We start from the raw sequence: 20,068 nt of genomic DNA on the forward strand, positions 1-20,068 counted from the left end.
TTCATTTTAGTACCCACAAGTCCTGAGTCTGATAGCACATAACTGCCTGGGCCCTACTAAGAAGACACCCTCCCATCCCCTTCCTGATTTGGTTTATGTCACAGCAAGCAAAAATCATTCTCTTCTCCTATTGGTTAATTCTGTGATTCCTAGATTCCAGTGTCCATGAGAATCAGCTAGAGATCTTAATAAAACAGTTTCTTGGTCCTACCCTCAGAGTTTCTGCTTCTGCAGGTCTGGGATGGGGCCCAAGATGTTCAATTGTGGCACATTCTCAGGGACTACACTTTGAGAACTGTGGCTTAATGAGCATCTTGCTTGGAGACAGCCATGCTCTCCTGGAATCAGTAGACCCTGGAGGCCTACTTGGACACAAACCTCTAGGGGTAATGGTTCTTAACAATGGCTGCTCTTTGGAATCACCTGGGGAGCCTTTGAAATTCCTGCTGACCAGTCCCCACCCCAGACCAGCTAAAGTAGAATCTCTGTGCCTAGGAGCTAGACACAGTGTTTTTTAAAGCTCCCCAGATGATTGCATCAAGATTGAAAACCACTGCACTAATGGGACTTAACCAGATTTCTTTTGTCTGTGAAGAGGTAACAAAATTTGCTCTGTTTACATTGTGAGAATCAGATGAGACTAAATGCAAAAAAAAAAAAAAAAAAAAAAAAAAAAAGTGTTTATAACCGTGAGACCTAAAAGTGAGGATTTAGGCACTGATGGCCTGGGAAGAGCCAGCTTGTTAAGACTGCTGCTGCTTCTGCTGCACTGAGATAATGCTGCTCTGTGTGGTTTGCATTCCAGTACTGTCCCACCGAACAGGCCGCTGCAGGCACAGATGCCGAACATGTTCAACAGTTCTACAATCTCCTGACAGCCTCCATCGATGTATCCAGAAGCTGGGCGGAAAAGATTCCCGGGTTTACTGATCTCCCCAAAGAAGATCAGACATTACTTATAGAATCAGCCTTTTTGGAGCTGTTTGTTCTCAGACTTTCCATCAGGTAATCACTATTTATCTTTTTTCGTTCTCTCCTTGCTTTGAAGCAGTTGGAAACCTGCTGGGTTTGTTAACTGAGTCATCGGTGAAAAGTTTGCTCAGGAAGGAAATAGGAAATTTGGTCAGGCATTAAAAAACCGGGCAGTGGGTAAAGCACTGGACTGGTAGCCAGGACGCCTGGGTCCTAGTCTCAGTTCTTACGTGCACTTGCTATAAGACCCTGGGCAGGTCAGTGGCCTCACCTGAAGTTTACTTTCCTTTGTAAAATGAGGTTAGATTTGTTGATCTCTGAAGCCCATTGCAGTTCCAGCATTCTGTGATTCTGTGAAGATTCTCTCCTGGTGCATAAGGTATTTCCTGGCAGCAAGTTTTTGTTTTGAACATTGCATTTACCTCATGGGTTTCTATTTGACAAGCTGGGGCTCTAAAGAGTTCCCACAGCTTCTCAACCCCCCAGTGTTTACTGCAGGAGAATCTGGATCAAAAGATTTGGTTCAACCTATCCTACTCAGTGACACCAAAGACAGAAAGGCAGTGAATTTTCAAAAAGCTGGAACCTGGGATCTGTCTAAGCTTTTCATACTGTGTTACCAGAAACTCTTGTTTAAACTGCAGATTCCCGTGCCTCATTCCCAGCTATTTTGGTTTGGAGCTACCTTGGAGAATGTTCAGAAATCTGCTTTTTTAACTCATGTTTCAGCAATTCTGAAGCCAGTGGCCTGAGGTCCATGTTTTAAATACTGAGACTGAACGATTGTGTCCTTTGTATGCCTCTGTGGCGGGATCTGTGAGAGAGAGGAGGAGTTACATCTAAGGAGTCAGTAATTAGCATAATTACAGCCAAGCCGATGTGCACAGGAGCCAAGCCAGCAATGTGACTGTCACTTGTTAGGCAGACAGCAAAGGATTAAGTAAGGGATAAGCTCCCCACAGGCAGGTGCCATATATGCCCCATTCACTAAGTTTTCTCCAGTGCCTGGCTCCAGGAATGGCATATACTTGGTCCTAAGGAAATACTTGCTAAGTGAATGAATGAATGAAACTACTCATCCAAGAAGCACAAATTAAGAGATATTAACTTATCGCAATAGGCTAAAAGAGACAAAGATGTAGCAAGAGACTGGAAAATGAAAGGAAAGGTAAGATTCAAGTAAGGACCACAGAGAATTCAGAATTAGTTACACCTGTTGCTCTTTGAGCTCCCCTTGTGTACCAGGCCCGGTGCATGGTCTTTCAGATCCTTTATTTCATTCCCACAACAATATTAAGAGGTAGCAATCGGGATTCCTGTTTTACAGGTAAGGAAAAGGAGCAATTAAGAGTGGCATAGGCCCCATAGCTAAGTGGTGACATCTAGGTGTTCCAAGGCACCTGTCATGAGAGACGAACGAGGTGATGATGGACATAATATAAACTATCAGGCAGATGTAGAAATAGCCCTGCACCGGGGCACCTGGGTGGTTCAGTCAGTTAAGCATCTGACTTCAGCTCAGGTCGCGATCTTGCAGTTGGTGAGTTTGAGCTCTGCGAGCCCTGCAGTAGGCTCTGTGCTGACAGCTCAGAGCCTGGAGCCTGCTTCAGATTCTGTGTCTCCTCTCTCTCTGCCCCTCCCCCACTCACACTCCGTCTCTCTCTCTCTCTCTCGGTCTCTCAAAAATGAATAAACGTCAAAACAATTTTTTTTAAAGTACAGAAGGATATGCAAAATGACTGTTTTACTTTCAGTGACTTTTTATTTTTGTGATTGACTTCTGGCAGTTGCAAGGACTTGGTGTTCTTAGAGTCTGCAGAGTGGAATTGTAGTGTCTAGTCTCAGGTCTTTTCAGTTTTTGGCATTTGAGAATAAGAAGGGAAGGAGCCATGAAGGGAAAAGGCTCGTGTTCACTACAGAAAGAGGCGGTGCACAGTGCTTCACTGCCGTGCTCCTGGAGTGCCTGCTCCTCTGTGTCCCGTCCCGGGTGGGATGGCAGCTGATTCTCATAATAAGAGTACAAGTGCTCCACCCCCAGCTTCCCAGGGCTGATGCTCACCAAGAAAGTTTGCACAGACAAGTGGCGGTGGTTGTTTATCCCAGGAGCACAGTCTCGGGCATCAAGAGTATCTGGGCAGGTTTCACAGCATAGGCCGCCGGGTTCTGAACACTGCCGCGTGGTTACTCAGGTGCCTTTGTGTTGTGGTGTTGGACAGACTGAACACACCCGTTTAATGTGTCTCTCTCTCCCACCCGCCATGACCTTGTCTTATAGGTCGAACACTGCTGAAGATAAGTTTGTGTTCTGCAACGGACTTGTCCTGCATCGACTTCAGTGCCTTCGTGGATTTGGGGAGTGGCTCGACTCCATTAAAGACTTTTCCTTAAGTTTGCAGAGCCTGAACCTTGATATCCAAGCCTTAGCATGCCTATCAGCACTGAGCATGATCACAGGTAAGCACCAGCTGGTCACCAAAGTGACTGTGTCCCTAGCCCCCCTTCCTCTCCTTTCCTGTGTTAAGGGGTTCTGGCTTTAGCTGTCACACACACACACACACACACACACACACACACACACAGATTAGGATAATGACTGCCACTTTTCTAAAAATCTGCTAAGTTTAACCTTGTTTAAACAAAGAAACATATATCTGCAACTTACTGCCATGAACCTTCAGGAAAAATCTGAATTTCCACAGAAGCTCTGTTGACGTTGGACCAACTGCTTCTGGGTTATTTTTACGTGGGGTTTTTGAAGGAAGTTTACCTTAACCAGCCTGTTCCTATGGAGCAGAAGGGGCAAGTCTCCCTTTCTCCCAGTCCTTGGTGGGTGACCCAAAGTAAAACCAAAAAATATGAAACATACCTTATTTATTTATTTATTTATTTATTTACAACTTTATTTAGCAACTTTGGCGGAGAGCTGAGAAAAATAGATATTTATGAAAAGCAAAAAATGGCTCAACTCAATAATTTTTGAAGGTTGAGAACCAGAAGCATAACACATATTCAATTTCTGTGTTATGCCTTCTTCCCCCTAGATGCCTCTCCCTTTCTTTCTTTTTTTTTTTTTTTTAAGATTTATTTATTTGAGAGAGAGAGAGAGAGAGAGGGAGCTGGGGAGGGGCAGAGAGAGACGGATTGAGAATCCCAAGCAGGCTCTGAGCCGTGAGCGTGGACCCTGATCTGGGGCTCAAACCCACAAACCGTGAGATCGTGACCTGAGCCAAAACCAAGAGTTGGACACTCAGTCGACTAAGCCACGCAGGTGTCCCTCTCCCTTTTGGTCTTTTGAGAGAGAAAGGTTCCCAAGACAGAGTGAGAGAGAAGAAGAAAGGCACATCAGTGAGAAAAGAAATGCCACCTCCTTGTGGCTGCTCTCGGAGCCCCAGGCCCCAGCTCCCTTTGCCCCCCTCCCTCCACTTCCAAAGTGTCCTGTTCAGTCTCATCCTTCTCATCAGACTGGGGCCTGGTGAACCACTGACAGAGGTTGGAGGCTTCAGAAGAGGCCAGCCAGACCTGGGGCTCACCTGCCATCCTTGTCATCAGAGCCAAGCATGGGCTAGGCTGTCGGACTAGGAATTAAGGTTCAGATTTGCTACACTCTTAGCTGTAGAAAACATGTGTTTTAGGAACATAATGAGCTTCACAGAGGACCAAATCCATCCTTTGGTGCAAATGGGCCCATTTTTCTCATGTATCAGGTGGGTTGTTCACATGCACCTTCTTGTGACATCTCCTGTCAATGACAGTGAGATGCGTCTGAGTGCCTTAAGAGGCTAGGCTGGTTCAGCAATTAATGCTTCATCTGAAGGCAAATAGAAGTAATTAGCACATGCTACGGTAGGACTCAGACACTACTTTGTTCCCTCAGTGTTCCAAGTGGAACCCCACTTCCTCCAGGTTTTTGGTCCTTCTTTTGATGGGGCCTACCAGAGATTTCTGAGGGAGCCATTAACAAAAACAGAAGCAAGGCCATCTTGAAGAGGATGAATTCCATTTAGAGGGCTTTCAAATGGCTTGTGGGAGCACCTGAGGAAAATAAGCATGTTCAAGGCACAAGCTTATTGCTCCCAGCAGGACTGGAGTGAAATTGGTTCAAAGGCTACCTTTGAACTAAGCTCTTCAGCTCAATTTCAAAACCATTCAGCTCTTCCTAGGACTGTTCAACATTCAAAACTAGAAAGTACAGAGTTTAGTTAATTAAAAAAAAAAGAATACTAGAGCCAGCCTTGGCTTTCAGTAAACAAAACCAGTACATTGCCACATCTCTATGGAAATGACTGTTGAGTCTAGTTAATCAACAGGTGTTCACTGATCTCCGTGCTCTGCAGCGTGTCAGTGTGTTTTCAGAGATAGCACACATCCCTGGAGGAGACAGAATGCACAAACTAATGCATGTGGTACAGGGTGTTGTGGCATAGTAGGGATGTAGGAGTGGGCACAAAGTGCTGAGAGATAGAAGGTAGGAAGTGGTCTTCTCAAAACAGGTAATCTATTAAAAGCATGAATGGTCCTAAGGGTGCCTGGGTAGCTCTGTCGGTTAAGCGTCCGACTTCAGCTCAGGTCATGATCTTGCAGTTGGTGAGTTCCAGCCCCGTGTCGGGCTCTGCGCTGACAGTTCAGAGCTTGGAGCTTGCTTCAGATTCTGTGTCTCCTTCTCTGTCTGCCCCTCTCCCACTCACTCTCTGTCTCTCTCTCTCAAAAATAAATAAACATTAAAAGCAGGGATGGTCCTTGATAAAGGCACAGGATATCTCCAGGGCAAAATGGAAGGACTGAGAATTCTAGAGATAAATAAAAATTCACTAAAGCCGTTGGAAATATGGCTATCATAAGTTTCAGGAAGGAAGTGACCAAAAAAAAAAAAAAAATAGCATGCTGGGCGGTGAGGCTGGCATGAGAGCTAAGGGTGGAGCAAGGCAAGAAGAGCCCCTGACATCAGTGAGGAGGTCAGAGTTTATTTGGAGGACAATGGTGACCTATGGAAAATTTTGACCAAGGGAGAATCATAGTCAGTCTTGCGATTTAGAAAGAGCTACCTGGGTAGCTCAGTCAGCTAAGCATCCCACTCTTGGTGTCGGCTCAGGTCATGGTCTCATGGTTTGTGGGATTGAGCCCTACATCAGGCTCTGCACTGACAGTGCGGAGCCTGCTTGAGATTCTCTCTCTCTTTCCCTCTCTCTCTGCTCCTACCTCACTGGTGCTCGCTCTCTCTCTTTCTCTCAAAATAATGATAATAATAATAATATTAATAAGCAAACATTTACAAAGAACTACCCTGACAGTTGGCTTTGAGCACAAATGAGAGGGAAGAGGCCAGTTCAGGTGTAGGAGCTGTGGTTTAAGAGGAGAGCCACTGAGGCTTACACCTTTTGTTGTTGTTGGTTTACTCTTTAAGTAGAAATTAATAGATGACTCTGAGGCCAGGACTTGTGGGTGCCAGACAGTCCCCGCCTGGAGATATTGGGCAGCTCAGTGTAGAGAATGCAGAGAAGGAATTAGGAGAAGGTGCTGCTAGTGCTGTCTCTGCGTCCAGTCCACTGTATGTCCTGCGGCTATAGCCGCTCAGCCCGCTGCCCTTTCTGTGGGGAGGTGCTCGGGGAGGAGGCAGTTTGGCATAGCAGACACAGCATGACGATGGGATCTGGCACCCCCAGGTTTGCATGTGGGGTCTTGTATTTAACAAGCGTGTGTTATTCAGTAACATGTTTCATTTCTCTGAACTTCAGTCTTCCCGTCTGTAAAGTGGGGATAACAACAACTATTCCATGAGGCAGCAGTATGGATTACAGGAAAGTAGCTTTGTGATGGAACCAGACCGGATTCAGAATAGGCACTCCATCCACCCACATTCCATCCTGGAGTGATGGTGACAGGGAGCCCCCAGTGTTAGGCACACGCCTGCCCCTTCCCCTTGGAAGCCCTAGGTAGTCGAAAATCAAACTCTGTGGCATGAGGAAGTGGGTGGTGGCTTTAGGAGGTATTAAGTTTGGTGAATATCTCAAGCATCCTTGGATGCTTGAGAGGCCCAAAGGATGACACTGGTATTGAAGAAATTAGGTTGCACTTACCAAGCACTTGGGCACAGGGGGGCCACGTCCTTTATGGGATACTGCCCTCAGTCCCGCCCACCTGTGCAGAGTTGTTACAGGTGCGGCGGGTATAACCCACAAGAAAAGTTAGCCCCTCTTGTCTCATTTCTGGACCTTGCAATACTTTGTGATTTGCTGGTTGGGAGAGTGTTTGAAATGTGTGAAAGCGTCAGGAAACGGCAGAAAAGGCGGTGCCTGGAAAACAGCAGTGTGCGTTGTTGCGGATATGAATTTCCATTTGAATATGGGCTCCCGTGAAATCCTCACTTCTGAATAAGCCCCACTGATCGTCCAGGGTGTTTGTGGAATACCAGTTGGACTACTGGCGTCAGGAAATTCGTCCCAAAATAATTGTCTGCCCCTAAACCACAGGGAAGAACTCTTGAAAAGGAAGCAGAATGTCAGAAGTTTTAACCAATCTCTTTTCCAGGAAAATTATTAAGAATCCGTGCAGTATTAGAAGTTTGCACAAACGTGGCTTTTCTTTTCTAATTCTTTTTTCTGCTTCTTCCACCTCTCTCTAGGCCCCCTTGTGATAAACTAGGTGGGGAGGTGGGGCAGGAAATGGTTTCTTTCAGATCGCTCTCATTCCCCACAGTTGTGGTTGTCAAACGTTTTTGAGTCCCCAGTTTTTCTGCCCTAACCGCCCTGTTTAACCGGTGCCCCATCCCTGACATGGGAACAACCTACAGGCTTTGCTTCTGATGGGGTATCCGTGGGGGGGATGTCTAGTTATAGTTAATTATATTTAATAAATAAGAAGCTCCCCAAACATAAAGTTAGTGTGGAATTACCATTTTCGTAAGTATCCATTCATTAAATAAATATTGAGGTCCTACTATGTGCCAGGCCTGGTGTCAGTTTCTTGGGATGCAAAGATAAGCCATGAATAGCCTACTAGGAAGTCCTATGTGATTTTCATGTCATGAACTTGATGTGCAGTGGTTAGTGCCCAGGTCCTTAAAATGGACAGATTCAGTGCAGGGTAAGGCCAGACTACTGCTCACTCTTTTAGGGCAGAGAAAGGTTGAAGTGCTGGTCATGAATGACTTCCCAAGGAGGTAGCATGTAGCCAAGGGAAGATAGAGAAGAAGGACATTCCAGACCAAGCAAACAGCATTGCAAGGGCTTGGCATGGAATACTTGAGCACCTCTAGGGTAGAGCAAACACAGTGGCACTGCATCACATGTGTTAAATCGCACCTGTAATCTCAGTAGAAAGAAGAACCAAAGGAGTGCAGTCTATTATACTCTATGACTATGTATCCTGGAGTGAGCAGGAGGGAGAAGACATGAACACAGTGTGGGCCCTGGGCTCTCTACTTCTAGTGGTGAAAGCTGAACTTTAGGGAAATTTAGAAGATTTTCAGGGAAAAGATTGATTCAATGTGATATCTTATGGCCTGGGATTATGATCTAGCCTCAGAGTACAATGCATTTCCCACATAGTGAAAAGGGGGAAAAGATCGGAAAGGCCATTTTGGACCAGATGGTGGAGAGAATCTTGAGTGCCCAAATGCCGTCTTGCTAATCACTTCACCGAAAGGATGTTCTCCACCATAGCTTTCTTTTCTCTCTCAGGTCTTCTGTCAAGTGAGAAAATGACTTTTTTCTCTTATGCCTTATAATCTTTCTCCTGGTCTTGTTGGAACATGAACTCTAAGATTGAGGAGCAGAAAGGAAGGCTGAAGCAGGGGCAGAAAGCAATGAAACAGTGTCATAGGAGGACCGGGCAGGTGGCTGATCCTGCCACACCCTCCACCACCTGTCTTCCCAGAGCTCATTCTAAGTGGTTACCTGGTTACCCTGTGTTTATATCGTATATGGCCATCAGCTGCGTTGCAAAGAAAACTAAGTGTACAACTTGGCAAGGCAATATCCTTTTTTTAAAAAGGGGTGGGGGTTGTCTCAAGATTTGGAGATGGGAGATCTGAGTTCAAGTCTTCACTCTGCTACTTCCTAGCTGGGCAGTCTTGGGCTAAGTTGCTTACCCTCTCTGAATCTCAGTTTTCTCATTTTTCACAGAGATAATGTCTACTTGCAGGTTTCCTATAAAGATTAAGTGAGCTAATGTGTACTTTGCAGAGAAAAAAATATTAGCCAAACCTTCATTATTATTATCTTAAGTGTTATTTTCTTACCTCCAGGAAGAGCTAGCTATTCTCCTGAGAACCCAGAACAATTTCCTGCATCCCTATAATTGCATATACACATTATATTAAGTAACTTATTTGTGTCTCTTCTTTTCTAAATAGACTGTGGGTTTCTTTAAGGGCAGGGAGAGTCTTACTCATCTTTATAATTACTTTGGCATTTAAAGGCGTCTGGCACATGGCAAAAATTGGTTAAATGAATGGGTTAATTGTGAATTTCAGAAAGTCTCCCAAATTAGGAAAATTAATTATTTTTAGCCTACTACTTTGTTATTAGAAAATAGTCTGAATTCCTGAGGACTACCTTATTTCAATTCAGATTAATTCAGTAATATTTATTGAGCATCTGCTCTGCGCCAGCCACACAAATCCCTCCTCCTCAAAGAGTTTGTGGTGTCGTTGGGGAGACAGACACATACTCTAATAAACCAAAGACAGGCAGAGTGGAAAGCACTATCACAGCCTCAGCACAGACTGCTGACCAACCTGTGGCTTCCTGATCAGTGTGGGCTCGGTGTCTCTGGGGACCGCCCAGCAGTGAAGGATGTTACGTATGCAATAAGAGGTAGCAGTGAGATGACTTCCCCAAGAAAGAAGGGGAGCTCAGAGCAGGAAGGTCCTGTTTGTTTGTTGGGTTTCGTTTTCCCCTTCAGCTGGAACTATCTCACTGTGGTCTCCATGCTGGCCTGTGCCCTGAGACCTGCTCAAAAAAAGAAGGATTTGCTTTTCCTTATTGGGTGTCCTCATCCCCTGTCCTCATACCCTGCTGCTTGACACGAGGAAGAGAATTTCTTTTTTGTATGGGTCCAAGAGGCAGAACTGGGCCCTGTAAAATTCAGCTCAATATAAGAAAAGCTTGATCCAGGAGCAAGCAGCACTGGGGAGTTAGGTTTACAAACAGAGGCTAGACAACCACTGGTTGCAGACTGGCCCAGGCATCTCATGGGGACCAGAATTGACTAGAGCAGAGTTTCCCTAACTTTCACGTGCATGAAATCACTAAGCATCTTGTTAAACTGCACATTCTGATTACAGAGGTCTGGGGTAAGGCCCAAGATTCTGCATTTTGATGTTGATGCTGCTGGAGGAGGGACCACACTGTGTAGCAAGGGACAGTGAAAGCTATTGGTAATTAGGATTCCGTGAAATTAAGAATAGCCATCGTTTTAAAATACCCAGTGCCAGGCACCATGCCAAGGGTTTTACATGTGCTCTTTTGTTTGTTTAGTAAGGAGATTTGGAGGGACCTGGGATGGATTACAGCAGAGATGGAAAGCAGAGGGACCAGCCAGGAGCTATTGAAACGATGTAGGTGACGGATAGGGAAGACCTAGCCCAGAGAGGCTAGGAGAGGAGGAGCTCGATGAGAGGAACATCACAGAGATAATAACCAAAGTTCTTCGATGGATTAACTAGGACGGCCGGGGGAAGCAATCATTAGAGATGGTTATGGGAGTGATGGGGAGGACTGTGAAATCATTAAAAGGCAAACTCAGAGAAGTGGCTGATTTGAAGGGACATTAATGAGCTGAGTCTTAGACATAGGGGATACTTGCTAATATTTGTTACTTACTGTATGCTGGCATTGGCCCAAATACTTCACATGTATCAATTCATTTACTTCTCACCACAACCCACGAGGCAGGTACCATTATTAGCCATATTTTACTGATGGGTCAACAGTCATCAGGCTCATGAGTGGTAGATAGTACATTCAGGAAATCTGGCTCTTAAGCTTCTAATACAAGAGGTTTTAGAGTTGTGAAGTTCTTTACCATTGGGTGCTGCTTATGCCCTACTTGTATATTTATTCTGAGCAACCTACACGTTTAGTATTCAGTGAATCGTATTTCACAGATCATGGTTCCTCCATGCGTGTATTCATTCAACAGACATTTATTGGGTGTCTCCTAAGTAGTAAGCTTGGTGCTGTAGGTATAATGGTGAGCAAACACAGTCCATGCCTCCATGGAGCTTATATTTAATGGAGGAGGCAGGCAAGAGTCAGACCAATGTCTGATTTCAACCTGTCATATCCTTCAAAGGGGAAAAGTAGAATGCCATAGGAGAACATGGTCTAAACTGGGAGTAAAAAGGAATGTTCCCTTGAAGAAATATTTGATCTGCAATCTAAAAGATGGGTGGCTCAGTCAGGTAAGCATCCACCTCTAGAGTCTCACATTGGACTCCACGCTGAGCATGGAGGCTGCTTAAGAAATAAAGGATGAATAGGTCTTAACTAGGCAAAAAGGGGAAAACATGAGCACAGACCTAAATACCTCTATCATTTCAGTCAATCTCTCCCTTTCTCTCTCCCCCTTCCCTCTCTCCCATTCCTTCACTTTCCCCTCTCCCTTCCTCCTCTCTCTCCTCTTCCAATTCCCTCCGTTTCCTCTCTCTGCAGAGATGTCTATGGCATGGGCAGCTAAAATTGCATGAGAATCCAACAGTTTCTTTAGATACTAACACCACACAGGTCAGGAGTATATGATCTGTTGTCTGTCTGTTTTAGTTACTGCTCTACCCCCAATGGCTATAACATTGCTAGGCACAGAATAAGCACCTAATACATATTTGTTGAAAGACGTAATTCATTAATTAGTTCATTAGGTACACAGAAAGTAGGAAGGAGTTTCAGGGGGGCTGAGCTCACCTCAGGATGAGGAAGAACATTCTAATATGGTGTTCAAGGCATCCTGGTATAGTAGAAACACATCTGGACTTGGAACAAAAGAAATTAGCCATTTGCTAGTTTTGACTGTAAGTAAGTCATGAAACTCTCTGAGCCTCAGCCTTCTTAACTATGAAATAAAGATCACCTTTGTCCTGCCTGATTCACAAAGATGCTGAGAGGTGTGATAAAATAATCTAAGTAAAAGAGGAAAATATAAAGTGCTACTAGGTTTAGTTTTATTACGCAGCTGGTTCTGGGCACTCTCTTTGTGATCTCTTGTGGTGGGGATTCTTGTCTTAGGTGGGAGTGTGATCTAAATGATTCAAATCCTTTCCAACTCATATGTACTATGACTGTAACATGTAAATCTATTAGTTAACCATTTCTGTAAGATGCAGTTTAAAGCTTTGAATGCATAAAGGTGAGTTAAAATACTGGAGTATTGGATAAAAATGATGTAGATCAAAAAGCAAGAAGTGCTGAAGACCCTGTTGTGTTTAATGGGGACAAAGATCTTATACTAAGATGCATGTGATTCTCTAGGAAGGGGGAAGTCCAAATGTCCAGTCTCCCCCAGGATTGAAGTCTCTGTTTATTAGCGCTGCAGCCATGTTTACCAAGCTGCAAAAAGAAAGAAGGTTCCTTAAACTAAAATGTCAGTTATTGGGGTTTTAAGGAATTTCAGATTACCAGGAAGGTCCCAGACACCTAGTGACTCCCTAGTGATTTGAAAATTTGCTTGCTGCTGGCAGTAGTTTGCATGGAGACCGAATTTTATCTCAGCCCTTTTGAAAAAGTAAAGAAGCCACAAATCCAGTAGCTGTTCAAAACAACAAAGAAGGTGCCTTTGGCTTCTAACAGGAGTGTCTCTGAATTCCTCAAGGAATTCCAGGCCTAGGGTTGATCCAGCTGGCAGGGAGGTATCGATCTCCACTTGAGTTCACTGAATAAATAATGGTTGCCATAGTTATTGAGCAGCCACAACTGGTTGGAGAGCAGGGAAAACTCTGAGGCTCCTTCTGTGAGTTTGGCCATAAGAAAGTCTGGTTATAAGGTTCCATAATCAACCCCCTCCCAAAATCCAGCCAACGCCTTGCTCCATTCCTTTATCCTAAAAATGAATATGGGATCTTGAATATAATTCAAGACATGGGGCACTGAAAGGAAGGGGAAGTTCAAATCAACGGACTGGTATTTTATTCTGGGAATAGTGTCCCTCCCTGGGTTATGAACCTAATTTGATATAGCTCAGTATTGATAGAATTTACTATCAGCACAATGACTGTTTGATCATGTTACAGCCACTAGAGCCACCAAATCGCAGATTGTTCTGTGTTAACACTGTTTCAAATGTAAATGCCACTAACTTGGAAATTTTAAAAGAAAGGAAAGGAGTTATCTGATAATCTCATAAATATTCTCACTATTTTGTTTCCTTTCACCCTTCTCTATATGCAGAAATAACTTCTGCTTAGATGTCATTGCAGCTTAGATACCATTTTATATTCTATTTTTTCTTTAATGTGATATTCTGTATTTGTCCACGTTGCTTCATAATCTTCATATTTGTCCTTTCCGGTGTCTACAGAATCTCCCATTACGTGCATATACCATTTTTTTTATTTAACAATTTCCCTATTCTTCTACCCCTTACCTTTTTCCAGTTTTTTTTTTCTAATAGATACTGCTACCCCAAACGTCTTCATGCATACAGTTTCATTCTTCTGAATTTTTCCTTCAGATAAATTCCCAAGAGTGGGATTACTTGGTCAGAGGCTATGCACATCTTATAGCTTTTGAAGTTTATTGCCAATCTTGCAGCTTGCCTTTTCACTTTTAGAGGGAAAATAAAACTCTAGGCAGAACACTATTGCAGGAAGAGTTTCTCTTCAAGTTCACTCCCGGGTGCATCTTTTGAGACTAAACAAAGGGACTATGTGTATGTAGTAAAGATAAACGTAGAGGACAGGTTTGCACCTGGGCTGATTAGCTAACAGTTTGCAATCATGCATTGCAAACCTTGAGAAGTAGGGAACTTTACTGCCTTTTGTCTGACCCTGTGTTTGCCAACCACTTGCCACATGTCACGCAGCATCGTAGGTGCTGACGGTACCACGCATGGAGCACCCTGCAGTTGGCAGAGCACTTTTGGGTTTCATCATCTCAGTTAAGCCTCACAATGACCCACGGAAGTAGGTTTTATTATAATGGCACTTCTTCTTTTAATTTATTGTGTAATATTTAAGACACACGGAAAAGGGGAGCCTGGCTGGCTCAGTAGGTAGAATGTGCAACTCTTGATCTCCGGGTTGAGTTCCAGCCCTGCATTAGGTGTAGAGATTCTTTAAAAGTGAAGTCATAGAGGCACCTGGGTGGCTTAGTCAAGAGCGTCCGACTCTTGATTTTGGCTCAGGTCATGATCCCAGGGTTGTGGGATCCCAGTGCTGAGTGTGGAGCACTGAGCATCAAGCGTGATTGATTCTCTCTCTCCCTCTGCCCCTCTCCCCCATTTGCATGCACACACACACACTCTCCGTCTCCAAAATAATAATTTTTAAAAATTTTTTCAGTAAAAATAAAAATCTTAAAAGACACACGGAAAGGAATGAAGGATAGAATCAAGACTTGTGTGTCTACCGCCCTGTAATCCCCATTCTCCTAGAAGGACGTTGAGCTTCAAAGAGATTAGGTCACATGGCTAGTAAGTAACAAAACCAAAACCAGAATCCAGATCTGTCTGACTGCACGTCCAGTGCCCTTTTCTCTATATTATGATGCACTGAGATGAGACGCCTACAAGTCACAATCCAACTGAGATGCCAACCAGCAATTTTCATGGTTGTACTTTAATATAATTACAACCACCAGGCTGGAAGGGACCTGAGAGGTCATTAAATTCAACCTCCTCCTTTTAAGATAAGCCTTGGAGAGAGAGGAGCTCACCCAAGTTGTACACAACTAGCCAACCTAAGGCCAACCCAAGGAAGACTGCAGATCTTCTGGCCCCTGGGCCTCCTTTGGTTTAGAGCAAGAGAAGAAAACAATGTCTGGACATTGCTTCCTTTTGCTGATTGGCTTTTGTTTTAAGGAAATAATTTCCCCAACAAAAATATCCCCAACTGAGGATTAAGAGTAACTTCTTATCTTCTGAGCACTGAGTAATGTGTAGAAATGTTGAATCACTGAACATTTCTGTACACCTGAAACTAATATAATGCTATACCTTAATTATTCTGGAACTATATCCCCAACTGAAAAAATAAACCTAGGAAAAATTAGACAGTGTTGCCTGATTTCCCATTGGAAGGATGCCTTCCATCTCACAAGAATTATTGTTTTACATGTAAATATACTTAGAGATACAAGCCCTGACTGAGATAACTGGGGCCAAGCCCTTCTCTCAGGAAAGAGGCTCTGGTATCTAAATGCTGAGGGAGAGCAAAGTGATTTGTACTGGATGGCAGGCTCCTTTCTGATTAGAGATGCAACATTGTTCTGGGGCAAGAGGACAAAATCTGCCTCAGAAAACTGAGTTCAGATCAGTTTAGCAGTTAAGGTTTATCACTTAACCTTAAAATAAATTGGGGGATCATAATATTCAACATGGGGATCATTTTATGTATTGTTTTATAAAATATAAGATACTGGTGTTCATGTATTGCTACATTGTAGAATGCCACCGTGCCTGTTTCTGGGCCTTTTCCCTTCTCTTTGACTTTTCCATCTCCACAGCAGGAAGACATGTGTATTTTGTACAGAGTGCCTGGTGTCGGTCAATAGGTGTTTCAAGGGGGGGTGCAAAAAAAAAAGGAAAAGAAAAGCTGGATTCTTCTCAGTGCTGGTTAGCATGAAAGCATGTGCATGAAAACATGAAGAATGTGCTTTATGCTGGGTCTTGGGGGGGGTAGCCCTTGCTACCCTTGTTCCTAGCAAATGGAACTGACCGAGCCCCTTTCCCCATCTGTCAAGATGAGAACATTAATTCATTTGCCTGGACGTGTTTCTTTGTCACTCTAAAGAGTTGCTTCCTGACAAGGCTTTCGTATGTATGCAAAATAATAACCACTCTGTCATTCACTCAGTGTGACTATGTGCCAGGAACTGTGTGCATAGTTCACCTAAGTGGGTCCTCCCAGAAACCCGAAATTAGGGACGATTATTATCTTCATCTCATAAGGACACTGGGGCTCAAAAATCAAGAGGCTAACTCAGGGGCACACAGTGAAGAAGTGGCAGGACTGGGATGCAAACCCTGGTGCCATTGGAGTCCAAAGGCCACGAGTTCCCTCCAAGAGGGAGGTGCTTGCATTGTAAAATGCCATCCCAACTGGAGGAACAAGATGCGGGCTTCCATTAGGGATTCAAAGTCTCTTAAGATGTGACTGCCTCCTGGGGCACCTGGGCAGCTCAGTCAGTTAAGTGTCCGACCCTCGACTTCGGCTTAGGCCGTGATCTCACGGTTCGGTTCGTGAGTTTGAGCCCCACATTGGGCTACGGAGCCTGCTTGGGATTCTTTCTGGTCCTCTGCTGCTCGTGCATGTTCTCTGTAGACAAACAAACTTTAAAAAGATTTTTTTTTTTTTTTAAATAAAAGATGTAACTGCCTTCCAAACTTGCCCCTTTTCCATTGTTCTGCAGAACGACATGGGTTAAAAGAACCAAAGAGAGTAGAGGAGCTATGCAACAAGATCACAAGCAGCTTGAAAGACCACCAGAGTAAGGGACAGGCTGTGGAGCCCAGCGAGCCCAAGGTCCTGGGCGCTCTGGTAGAACTGAGAAAGATCTGTACCCTGGGCCTCCAGCGCATCTTCTACCTGAAGCTGGAAGACTTGGTGTCTCCACCTTCCATCATCGACAAGCTCTTCCTGGACACCCTGCCTTTCTGAACAGGAGCAGCCTGAGGGGGGGAGCCGCCTCATTGGCTAGCGCCTCCGACTTGCTAAGCAGCAGAGGATTTGGGTCTGGACACCTACCATTTTCTGTCCTTGCTTAAGAGAAAAAAAAAAAAAAAGCAGCTCCTGTAGAAAAGACTTTTTTTTTTTTCTGGCACTTTTCCTTACAACCTAAAGCCAGAAAACTTGCAGAGTATTGTGTTGGGGTTGTGTTTTATATTTAGGCTTTGGGGTTGGCGCGGGAGGGGAGGGTATAGTTCATGAGGGTTTTCTAAGAAATTGCTAACAAAGCACTTTTGGACGATGCTATCCCAGCAGGAAAAAAAAAAAAAAAGGATAATATAACTGTTTTAAAACTCTTTCTGGGGAATACAATTATAGTTGCTTTGTATTTAAAAACAAGAACAGCCGATGGTTGTTCGCCAGAGTAGGATGTGTCTTGAGGTTGATCTTTAGAATACACTTCCTGTGTCAAGGGTATGTATGTGGTGCAAACAAGGCAGAAATTCTCTCTTCTTAATTTCTTTCTTCCTTTATTTTATTTTAACAAATGGTGAAAGATGAGGATTACCTATAAATCAGACATAGCAAAACGATAATGGCTGTTCGCTTCCATATACAAGTGCAATTTTTAAAGTGCTGTCTTACTAAGTCTTGTTTATTAACTCTCCTTTATTTTATATGGAAATAAAAAGGAAGCAGTCATGCTGGCAAGTGACACATGTTAATTTTCCTAGCAGAGGCTTTGTCCACCTGCCCTATAGAACCCTTCTGAGGTATGGTCCGTCCAAGATTTTAGGCAATTCTTAATGGATCCAGATCTCTGCCCTGACTGTCCAGCTGTCCCAAAGGGGGCTCAGATTATAAAATGGATTGCATACAACTGTGTTGGTTGTGCTCTATCAACCGAGACAGAGTTCCCTAAACTTGTTCCAGTTGATAGCAACTAGCTGACACATTCGTTCAGAAGCCCCAGGAGCATTCAGTGAGTCTCACATGTCTGATCCGTAAATAAGAACATACAAATAAGTAGGAACTGATCATACAGGGTAAACATCAGAGATAATAAGATTTTTTAAATATATATAATTTAATTTTTGTTACTGGTTACAGAGACAATTTTGGAGAGCAAGTGAGTCTTATTTTAAAAAAAATTATAGTATGAATGTGACTACTAGACAGGATTAGTGGGCTGCGTTTCAACATTCCGTGTTCGTACTCCCTTTTGTATGTTTATACTGTCAATGCCATATTACTACGAGATAATTTGTTGCATAGTGTCCTTATTTGTACAAACATTTGTATGCACGTTATATTGTAATAGCTTTGCCTGTATTTATTGCAAGACCACCAGCTCCTGGAAACTGAGTTAGAGTACTTAAATGGGGTGTTCACAGCGACTTGGATACACCTATTAGAAATTAAATAAACAAATATATATATAAATATAGCAGGTTACATATATATATTTATAATGTGTCTTTTTATTAACCATTTGTACAATAAATGTTACTTCCCATGCAGTTATTTTATGGTTCATTTGCAGTGACTTTTAAGGCAGTACTGTTTAGCACTTTGATATTAAAATTTTGCTTATGTTTTGCTAAATTCGAATAATGTTTGAAGATTTTTAGGTCGAAAAGTCTTTATATTATATACTCTGTATCAAGTCAAAATATCTTTGGCCATTTTGCTAAGAAACAAACTTTGAATGTCAAACTGATGTCACAGTAGTTTTTGTTAGCTTTAAATCATTTTGCTTTAGTCTTTTTAAAGAAGAAAGAACAGAACTATGCTGTTTATATTGTCATTAAATTATACAATCAAACAAATGCCAAATGAATTGCCTAATTGCTGCAAAGGATAACCCAGATAGCAAAGCATATATGGTTTTTTTTTTTCCAACGGTCATTCTGATATTTGATCATGTATTATGTTTGTGTGAGCTTTTATAAAAGATTATTATTTTTATATCCAGGTGATGGGGTCTGCAATGTTAGGATCTTGGAATGTTAGACTTGGCAGGGGCCTGACTTGTGGACTGGTCCCCCACCCCTCTGAAACCCATACAGGAGAAAACAGGGGCCCAGCGAAGAGTAAAGATTACCCAAGATCCAACAGGCTGGTTGGACCAGAACCAAGACTAGGACCTGGTTCTCTTTTCCATAGTGTTTTTACTCAACTTACTACATCTATAGGAAAATAGGCTTTTAAAAATAACCACGACCATTTACATTTTACCTGATGACCATGAGGAAAGTAGTACTTTTGCATTAATTTTTTGAGCTTATATGCAAACATAATAAACATTATTAAATATCAGGAAAGCTAACATTTCATACAAGGTAGCTTCAGATCAAATTCAGATTGAATTTGAATAAATTAGAAATGCTGTGCATACATAACCCTTTTGTGCACCATTGGTATTGGAAAGTTAATCCTTGTTTTTTGTCATATCCATAAGAGAAAAACAAAACAAACAGAAAAACCAGAGCCCTGGAGAAATGCTGTTACTTTTTATTTTTACACCCATCAGATTTAAGGAAAAGACTTTTTAGCCGTAATATTGATTGGTTGAAATGAATGAAGGTTTTTAGTTATAGGTCTAGACGCTAGTGCTGAAAATAATGGTTATAGCCAATGTTCTTCCGTCTTCCATAGTTGTAATAACTATGAGAGCTTCCCACATAATCCATCAATTCAACTCCCTTTTTTTGTCTTGATGTTGACACACAAGTTTATACAGAGTGGATGACCAAACTAGCTCAGAAGAGGACAGCAAGAATTAAAGCAGGTGATTCTTCCTTGTGGGAGAGCTCTCTCAGTGTGAACACGCCTTCTGTGGGCAGAAATCAGGAATCCACCAGCTGTTAATGGAGAGTGCCTTGCCTTTCATTTCAGACAGCAGAGTTTTCCAAAGTTTCTCTGCTCTTCTAACAGCATTGCTCTTTAGTGTGTGTTAACCTGTGGTTTGAAAGAAATGCTCTTGTACATTAACAATGTAAATTTAAATGATTAAACTACATTTTATCAATGGCTACCGGTGTGTTGAATAAGCATGCTTCATTGAACAGTATTCTCTTAATCATTTTTAGAATAGTATTTGCTGTGAACTCTTAAACACATCCCAAAATAGATTTTTTTAAAAGGCTTACTAATGCTGAAAAATTAATAGGCATTCTGAATTGGAAATATATTAAACCTCACTGATTGGGAAGGGCATTCTGAATTCAATAACCATTTATTGACTGCTTCCTGTGGGCAAAGCACTGCTGTGTGCTT

At 42.9% G+C, this 20,068-nt stretch overlaps 1 protein-coding gene across 2 annotated transcripts in view; it reads left to right on the top strand.

Moving 5' to 3' along the window:
* Positions 1–19,824, top strand: part of NR4A3 (nuclear receptor subfamily 4 group A member 3) — a 40,523-nt gene extending 20,699 nt beyond the window's left edge. For both annotated transcript variants that reach the window (XM_086683590.1, XM_025934750.2), the window contains 3 exons: positions 806–1,005; positions 3,248–3,426; positions 16,533–19,824. In XM_086683590.1, the coding sequence (XP_086539716.1) occupies positions 806–1,005; positions 3,248–3,426; positions 16,533–16,780 (627 nt within the window). In that variant the 3' untranslated portion in view covers positions 16,781–19,824. The remainder of the gene's footprint in view (positions 1–805; positions 1,006–3,247; positions 3,427–16,532) is intronic.
* The last annotated feature ends 244 nt before the right edge of the window (positions 19,825–20,068 follow it).

This window comes from Puma concolor, chromosome D4 (genome assembly GCF_028749965.1).
Source record: "Puma concolor isolate L17-30 chromosome D4, mPumCon1.1.hap2, whole genome shotgun sequence".
NCBI lineage: Eukaryota > Metazoa > Chordata > Mammalia > Carnivora > Felidae > Puma > Puma concolor.